Source organism: Micropterus dolomieu, linkage group LG17, assembly GCF_021292245.1.
Source record: "Micropterus dolomieu isolate WLL.071019.BEF.003 ecotype Adirondacks linkage group LG17, ASM2129224v1, whole genome shotgun sequence".
NCBI lineage: Eukaryota > Metazoa > Chordata > Actinopteri > Centrarchiformes > Centrarchidae > Micropterus > Micropterus dolomieu.
Window position 1 is genome coordinate 30,143,621 of NC_060166.1, and position 8,934 is coordinate 30,152,554.

At 40.1% G+C, this 8,934-nt stretch overlaps 2 protein-coding genes across 10 annotated transcripts in view; one reads left to right on the forward strand and one right to left on the reverse strand.

The window, feature by feature from the left end:
• Positions 1-8,934, forward strand: part of nbeab (neurobeachin b) — a 272,282-nt gene that overhangs the window by 112,906 nt on the left and 150,442 nt on the right. The window lies entirely within an intron of this gene.
• LOC123985581 (flavin-containing monooxygenase 5-like) lies at positions 2,682-6,621 on the reverse strand. Its single transcript, XM_046073219.1, has 10 exons — positions 6,490-6,621; positions 6,145-6,333; positions 5,885-6,050; positions 5,595-5,737; positions 5,313-5,512; positions 4,977-5,112; positions 4,672-4,891; positions 4,493-4,565; positions 3,607-3,859; positions 2,682-3,434 (listed from the first exon to the last, which is right to left on the reverse strand). The coding sequence occupies exons 1-10, from the start codon at positions 6,619-6,621 to the stop codon at positions 3,276-3,278; spliced, it is 1,671 nt and encodes a 556-aa protein (XP_045929175.1). The 3' UTR covers positions 2,682-3,275.

Consider the following 8,934-nt stretch of genomic DNA (forward strand, 5'->3'; position numbering starts at 1 on the left):
CTAAAGAAATATAAACAACTGAGCAATTTATGACCGCTTCAAAGATAGTGAGTCATTACTTTTTTCCCGTCTCTCTTGTTTACCATACCAGTAAAACTGAATGAATTATACTTTGGTGCTCATTGTTTCTGTAAAATGAACTAAATGATTGAATTGTGTCCATATTGACAAAAGTTTCAACATTTAAATTTGTATAAAGCTGCTGAGAACTTGCTGAAGTGGGCGACCGTTTGGGCTTGAAGAGGTTCAGGCTTCTAATTGAGACCTGTGTTTATTTATTAAAACGTGTTACCACACCAAGTCAGTAAAAGGGATAGGTGTCTAATTGGGACTCAGTTTTTAACTGAAGTTTTTTGATATATACAGTATACATATATGTAAATATTAGAGCTGGGTATCAGTACTTACTGATACTTGTAACACTGAAACAGCCCATCATGGAGTAATATCTAAACTTCTCCAGTCAGCGGAGTATTGTATTTGATCCTTTTTGCAACCAGATCTGGGGAAAAAATAAATATTTGTTGGGTTTTGCTCACAGCCAAAGGCCGCCTCTTTTTTTCTTGCTTATTTGCCAACATGGCGCTTGTAAGCCTCAGCATAGGCTCATCACCACAAGCTTGGCTTTACTTAAACATTAATTAACAAATGAAAATGCTTTGAGAAAGGTTTATTTGCGCAATAAGACAACCTGCAATGCAATGTAAATATAAAGAAGCATCTGCATTGTCCAAAAATCTTCTTTTGAATTCTCACCTGCCACCTAAATTACGTGTTTCCCTCAATATACCACCATAAATTGTTGCAGAAAATGTCTCCAGAATGCAGGAAATTAAGTGTTTAATGCTCAAAGTCTTACTGGGGAAAAACCCCCAGACACCCAATCCTATATTTCATCAATAAATATTTTGTTCTAATTCCTTACATGTCCCCACTACTTTTCAACACAAAGTGACGCCCTTGCTCTTCTCTGTACATTTTCACCATTCACCAATCGATCACTGCATTCTATCACATTCCCATCACCTGATTTCACTCACTTCTTGCTGTTGTCTTTTTGGAGGAGGTTTGCGATTCAACACTAAAGTTAATAAAACACTTCAATTCAGTTTTTCATTGATCCAGCGTTAACAAAATCATTATGTGTGGTTGACTTTCAACAAACGTATCAAAAATCTAAAAAGAAAAGAAAATAGATCACATTGCTTGTGACATATATATATATATATATATATATATATATATATATATATATATACATATATATCAGAGATGCTCACAAGTCTTTGAGCTAGAGTCCAAGTCAAGTCTCAAGTCTCTCATGGTTATAATGAATGTTGTATCACCTGCTGCGTTCAATCCAGGTTGCTTATAAAACTGCATAGCTATAAGAAATACTTTAACTGTAACCTGTTTTTCATTTACAGAGCACAACCATGTAATGTGCAATGCAGTTAATGACAGCTTATAAACCACTCTGAGTCAACACATCCCCCAGACTCTCAAAACAATAAAGGTGTAACCTGTTTTTAACTTACAGAGCACAACCATAATGGGCAATGCAATCAATCAATAGCTTAAACTACTGTAAGTCAACACACCCTGCACACTCTCAAACCAGTGTAATGTTATAACTAAATAAAACTGTAAGGTTACATAATCAACAATAAACCTGGTGATAATTAAGGTGATGGCACCCAGCGGGACATACAATTACATTAATCGACCACCACAAGTTTGGCAAGTAAACAAACGCTCATTCATCTTTTCATAATGAACAACAGTCAAAGTAAACCTCCTGTAGGTCGTAGCTGAAGCAAGAAGCAAGCTAACGTTAGATGGTTAATGCTGAGCTAAACATGTTGACTCACCACATGTTTGTGTTCAGCGCTTCTTTGTTTGGGCCTTGTTGTATGAAATTTTAAAGCCAGAGTTTATGATGTATGGCACAGCCGCTGCCGGTGTTTGTTGTCCTCTCTCACATGCAGCAGTGCGCAGCAGATGCTACGTGTTACGTATGCAGGTTATAGGTAACAGAGTGAGGGGAATAACAGCAAGCTCATCAGAAGTTTCCTAAAAATAAACATTGTTCACGAGTCCCGCACCTCAAGTCCGAATCCAGTCTGAAGTCTTTTGAGAACGAGTCTCAAGTCGAGTCTCAAGTCACTGTGTGTGCTACTTAAGTCGCACTCGAGTCCGAGTCTCTAACTCGAGTCCCCATCTCTGATATATATATGTATGTAATTCACATTCATGGGGACTTAAAGTTAAACATGATCTGAATAAGTGTAGTTATTTTAATTGTGCTTGACCTTTAACAGTCCACTGTATCTCAATCTTAATAAAAAATACAAGTTCAGCTAATTCAGCAGAATCTTCCACCATTTGTGTTCACAGATGTGCTAAGCGTGTGACTCTGACATTGGATCCTCTCTTATACTTGAAGTCAGTGTTCAACATTTAACTATACTTGGGATACTGCAATAAATAGATATGTAGGGGGGAAAAGGAAAATGTTGCATGCAGTGAACATGCACATGTTGATGTACAATGTAAACCAGGATTTGTTAAATAAATAGATACAATTTCGAAGAAGATTCTTGTGAGCTGGTCAACCCTTATTGATGAAGAAGGTTTAAGGAATCTCAGGATGATTTACATAGCGATTTTTATTGGAGTTTGGCTCAAGGAGAATGGCCACAGCGGAACAAAGTGAGGACACAGTGTAGTGCCAAAACCAAATGTGAAGATCCCTTTTTGGGCCACAATATTTATCCCTTTACGGTCATTCTCTACGGGCCTAACTGTGTGTAACCATAGTATTAGATGTTGAAACCTAATGTTTTACTACATTACGTAGTCATGTTAGAATTACGAGGTCACATGTAGGCTAATTCTTTCTACAGGGAGACAGTCTGTCTGTAAACATCTTAGACTGAAGAAGAGCACCATGTATCCCGTTCTTGGCTGCCTAGGCAATGGCTCGTTCCTATGTAGGTGTCGTCATGCACCCATGAAGGAAAACAGCAGCATGAACTATTGCCTGAGAGACAGAGGTCATTTGTGGGTGAGCCAAGTGTGACATGTTGTATGATCCGTAACTACTACCTTTTACCCACCTAGGTCCTCTTAGGAAAATTCCTTCACAACAGTAATACCTAACATTAATCAGTAGCTCAGTGACCCCTACAATGATTCATCACAACTCAAACAGGAGCATGACCTAGATTTCTCAAGGCATCAAGAAACCGTAGATATGGTATTTGGTGTATTTTTCACATCGTTTGATTGAAGCTGCATCTGAGCTTGGACAGCATGGTGGTTAAGGTGGTTGGGTTTTGCACATGGAAGTAGTAGACCGCAGCTCCTCCAGCCGTGATGATCAGGCTCACTTTAATCAGGCGGCTGGTGATAGAGGTCTCTTGGTCCTTCAGCTGGAAGAGACGGTGGGTTATGTTTAAGTTTGGCCAAAAGGTTAGACACTCATACTTAATACATACAGTACTTCAAGTTCAGATATGTTGGGACTCAGGGACAGGTCCATTATGCATTTAGCATGGTATGCAAGGTGTACAGAATGTAGAAGAAACATTGTTCATTGCAGACCTGTCTGGTTTTTAGGGGCTGGTACATGCGGTCAAACTGGGTGAATATTGCCCTGCGGGCTCCCTCCCATTTCCCTGGTCCCACCAAGCGGTACTGGTAGGTTGTGACAGGTCCCCAGAGAAGTCTCTTAAACAGAGGGTAGTCTGTGAAGAAAGGCCAGAGGAGACTTGGCCGCACCCCAATTTCTCCTGCTATGTCATCCATGTAGGAAACAAAGTCAACCTGCAGGGGTGTCAACTTTGACACATTGTAGCTGTGGAGAGCATTAATCAGAAATTAATGTAGGTATTCCACAAAAAAGTTCAAAATGAATATAAAATATAGCATGCTTTGTCTGCACTCAGTCTAGTGTGTTAACTATCCATGAATAAATCATTTAATTTGAAGAATTTTATTGCTGTCAAAAATGTAAAAAGTTGCTGAAACAGGTTCAAAAGAGTACTTAAACAATCTTTGTTAATCATGAATTTGTAACTTCATAGCTGCATGAACTAATAGTCTCATTAACATTTAGCAGTTAAAGAGCCTGATATGGAGGTGGTCCTGATGGAGAATGAACTCCAGATGGCTAATGGAATTTGAATGTTGGACTTACATTCAAGTGACCAGAAGGATGACTCCAAATAAATGCTAATGTTGCTCTGTATCTGCTATATGTGTAATAGGAAACTCTTTGCTAACATGTTACTTATGACACCTTTATTTGGCGGTACTATGTCATGGCGTAGCTTGTTCCGTTGCCCCCAAGTGGCCACACAGGATCAAAATGAATGCAGCTTTAAAAATGCAAGTGGTATCATTCATTCATTCCACAGGGATATAAAAGAAGAAGGGACAATGTTGGCTGAAACAAATAATTGAGGCCAAGGAATATTGGGAGCTTTACTTTTTCTCGATGTCCTTGGTGTCTTTCTCAACAGCTTTTATCATGGCCTGGTTTGAGGGCAGCTTGTTATGTCCTGCAGAGCAAAAGACAAAGGTAAAGGTAAACAAAGGTAAATAGACTGATGTGATTGGAAAGTATCTAGACTAGAGACCAAGGATAAACCAGACATGAGGCCCCACCTTTCAACACACGTGTGACCCAGCGGGCCTGCATTTCAGCCTGGGGCATGATGGCTCCAAGGGCATGGATGAAACCCACGACAGCCAGAGTGGGATGTTCCATGTTGGGAGGAAAAACGTGCTTGTACAGACCAACACGGTACCCAGACTTGTACATAGCATTGCTCGGCAAGTAAGGAAAACCGTAGTTGTATCCTGTGGCGAACACGATCGTATCCACCTGTGACAAGGAAGCGATAAGCTTAAATCGTGCTTGCAATAAAGAAAGATTCTTGAGGGTATCCTTGGAAACAAGGTTCTCTGACCTTTTCCACAGTGCTGCCATCCTCAAACACTACAGTGGAGCCACGGATCTCCTTCACATTTGGTTTGACAATAACAGAGCCAGACAGAATCTTGAAAGGCAGGTCATCATTGATCACTGGGATCTGACTGAAGAGTCTGATGAGGCAGTAAAAGAAGGTAGATACAAGGTAACAAGGGAGAGATTAAGATATTTGGATGATAATAACAGTGAGAGTGACTAAAATGCGAATTGAAATACTGTACATGCACACATTCGACCCACCTTTCTTCATTATGAGTCAAGTATAACTTGCATGCAGAGTGATAATGTGTTTGGTACTAACATCACATCTTACCTGTGGTTGGGTTTGAGTGCATACATGGTGTGGTCATACATGGCGTTGAGTTTCTTCTCACCAAGCCAGTTGAGGATGTTAACTGGCAACAGCTGGAACAAGATGTGGACGAAACGCGTGTTGTACTTCATGTCCACTGGCATACCGTTGTCAGAAACCTGACGGATGACCCAGGCACCACGACGAGTGCTCACATACACCTGCAGAGCGAGAGCATGAGTTATCTTGAATAAGTGATATGTATCAAAGGAAGACAACAGCAATCAGAAAAGACTTCCCAACCTGCTCTGCAACTCTGCTGCCCTCCACAGCGATGTCGCCTCCTGAGTTACCGATGCCGATGACCACCACTCTCTTCCCGTACATGTCTTCAGGCCCCTTGTAGTCCCAGCTGTGGAAGTATTTTCCTTCAAATGTCTCAATTCCTGCAAAGGAGCAGAGTTATGTCTTCATATAATGTGTTACTCTTAGGCTAGGAGCAAGGAGTGAATATGCTATGTTTCCCTCATAAAACGTAAAACTCAGCCTCATATTAATGCAAGCATGGGAAAGACGTCTGTAAATGTCTTTACCTGGGAAGTCTTTGAGTGGCAGGTTAGGGTACGTGTAGTGACCGGAGCAGCAGATAACTGCATCAAAGACATGCCTCTCCTCCTGTCCATCTCTACTCTCGGTCACCACATCCCACTGACCAGTACGTGAAAAGTCTGGTCTCTGTCTGACACTCTTCACTGAGGTCTAAAATATATATACCAGTAGATCAGATGACCTCTCTTTAAACTGCAGTGATATGTTGAATGCACAACATACTCCTTTCTGCACATTTTGTTACCTGGAAGCGAATATGTCGCAACAGTTTGAAGTGTTCTGCATACATCCTGAAGTATGTTAGGATTTTAGAGTGGTGCATATAGTTGGGGTAATCAGCAGGGATGGGGAAGTCGCTGTAGCACATCATCTCCTTGGAGATGTTGATGGTGAGGGAACGGTAGATACTGGCCCTGTTGGGCTCGGACACTTCCTGCAAAGACGAGGTTTCAAATGACAGAAAACATGTGAAAAGAACAATGGTTGTAAGATTGACAGCAACTTAATCCTTCTCATCCAGGTTCACTCGACTAGCTTGGTGCATAAACACAAAATGGTTGTCAGTGTTTTTTCCACAGTGGTGACCTGCCTTGAACTTCCACAGTCCGCCCATGTCATCGCTGCTTTCAAAGCAGGTTGGCACCAAGCCTTCATCCAGACAAGCCTTTATGCTGGTCAGACCACAGGGGCCCGCCCCGATCACTGCTACTCTGTGCACCATGATGGAGCTGCATGAACAAATGGAGATAATGTTTTTAACTCATCACTGGGGTAGGATTTAAGTATTTAATTCCACTAAACTTTCAGTACGAGACAGTTCAGTAATATGACGGTTTAGTGCATGTATTTTCCTACTCTTCCTAAACGCATCTTAACGTGTGCTCATTCAAAATGCTCCAGTGACACTTTAACTACAGTAGAACAAGGAAGGTAGATCAGACATCGTAAAATCTTTTCACTCCAACTTGCATTCAATTATAAAATTGCTTTGAAGATATTTATGATTACATACGACATGAAGCAATTGATGTTTTAGTCAGATTAATGAACTCTTATACCCCAACTTATCAACCCCTGATCTCAGGTTCTGTCATAAAACTTATAAGAAAGAAGAGCAAAGGTGATCTTTGACCGCTATGAAACTTTAGAATGACCTACTGGATGACATTTTCTGAGTCAGAGATGTGCAATGTTTTCAGACTCTGCTTTTTTTTCATTCATTTTTTTTACAAACTGTAAGTGCGCAATTGTAGCAGTGCAAAATGTGAAAATCAGTTGATAACAATTCACCGTTGAGAAACTATTTTGCACATCTTTGATAACCAGAAAAACACATTTTTTAATTTTCTTGTTTAATCCAGTCATGTTGATCATATGCACATGAATAGCCAAATATACATATCACTAAGATATTACCCAACTAACTCAACAATAGCAGTAAAAGGAACAGAATTCAGCAATAAAATATTCCACAACGACAAGTGTGTCATCTCTCCTTCTTACCTCGATCTTTGCGTGTGGGTTTTTTTGTGCCTGTCAAGTTAGACGTGCACAGACTTTTATACTGAGGCAGTGACTGAAGCAGTCTTTTCTTTTTTTCATCCTCTCTAATCCTGCCCAAAAAAGGCAACTATGAATTTAAGTTGTGTTTACCCAAATCCACGGGATTTGACTTTGGAATTTGGAAGAGTAATGATGAGTAACTGAGTAACAATGATTGCTCTCTTCACCCTTTGAATCCATCAATCACAAATGACATGAGACAGTTTCAGATTTGTTCCCCATTTAATTAAAAATCAGTACAATTGAATCAAATTCAGGAACAGGAATAGAAGGTGCCTTTAAGGAATACTGAACAGCACATTCAAATCCACTGAGCATAACACAATCACATACAGGCATAAGTATATACATTAAGCATAAGGTCTATACAGGAAACACACAATATCTAGTATATAGCAGGCAAAACTGAGTGCAGTGAAATATATTTTAGCTGGCTTCATGTTTGACCATGTGCAAGAATAGATGTGACATTTGCTGAATTGGAGTTGAATAAAGAAACAAAATGCAGTGGTGTTTATCAACATGGAAATAAACTGCTGACAGGCTGGAATGTGCGAATCTATTCTATAATGATTGTTATTAATGTATTTTTCTTAGGTTTCTGCTCAATATCAACATGTAAGACAATACAAATCAATCACAGAGGTCATTTGGTCACAAAGTTCACTGTCCAGCATATTTATATTTAGATATGCGACAGAAGGCTAATGAAATTAAAACGCTGGAAGCTACAACCTCTGACCGGTTATCTTATCGCTCACACTGGAAGCTCATAGAGCAATTATTGCAGAGAGAGGCCACAGCATGTAAGATGTCTACAACAGGGCACCAGCATACTAGGGAACAGTCTGTTAAACAACTTTGGTTCATACCAGGTAGCTGGACCTGGTTTGGACCAGCTGGTACATGCCACATAAAGTGTCTCTCAGTCGAAAAGCACGATATTTGTAAAAACTACACAGACACAAAAACTTAACATTCTTTCTGTCCAAAAAACAAAGGTTCAACAATAGTTCATACATCAGACATTTCCACAGAAATCACATGTCCACATATCTGATCATATTCCTAATCAATAGACAAATTAAAACAGAAATAAAGGTGCACCTGTCGATGAACAAGTCCTGGTTTATGGCAGTGCCTCGATGTGTGTGCATGTGTGTAAAGTGAGCATGACAGAGCTAATTTATTATTTGCTGCCTCCTGACCAAGGGGTCATGCCCTACACAACGGCAAAAATCCCTCAGCGAGGAGGAGAACGGTGTGCATGCAGTCAAAGAATGGATCAGGAGCAATAACACAGTGATTCCCAACCTTTTCTGTCCGATGTACCCCCACAGTACCCCTTTATCATACATCTTTAATAAATCGAATGGCTTTATGGTGTTTTTGGCCAAGTTTGTATTTGGACTACTTGGAGTTGGCAGAAACTGGTTGTTTCAACCATTTACATTATTGTTACATTTAGTTG

Excerpts from the sequence above, each read along its gene's own strand:
- LOC123985581 (XM_046073219.1), bottom strand. The coding sequence starts at position 6,621 with ATGGTGCACAGAGTAGCAGTGATCGGGGCGGGCCCCTGTGGTCTGACC. Across the intron at positions 6,051-6,144 it reads TGCGACATATTCGCTTCCAG|ACCTCAGTGAAGAGTGTCAG; the intron begins GTAACAAAATGT and ends TATATATTTTAG. Across the intron at positions 3,435-3,606 it reads AGCCCCTAAAAACCAGACAG|CTGAAGGACCAAGAGACCTC; the intron begins GTCTGCAATGAA and ends CGTCTCTTCCAG.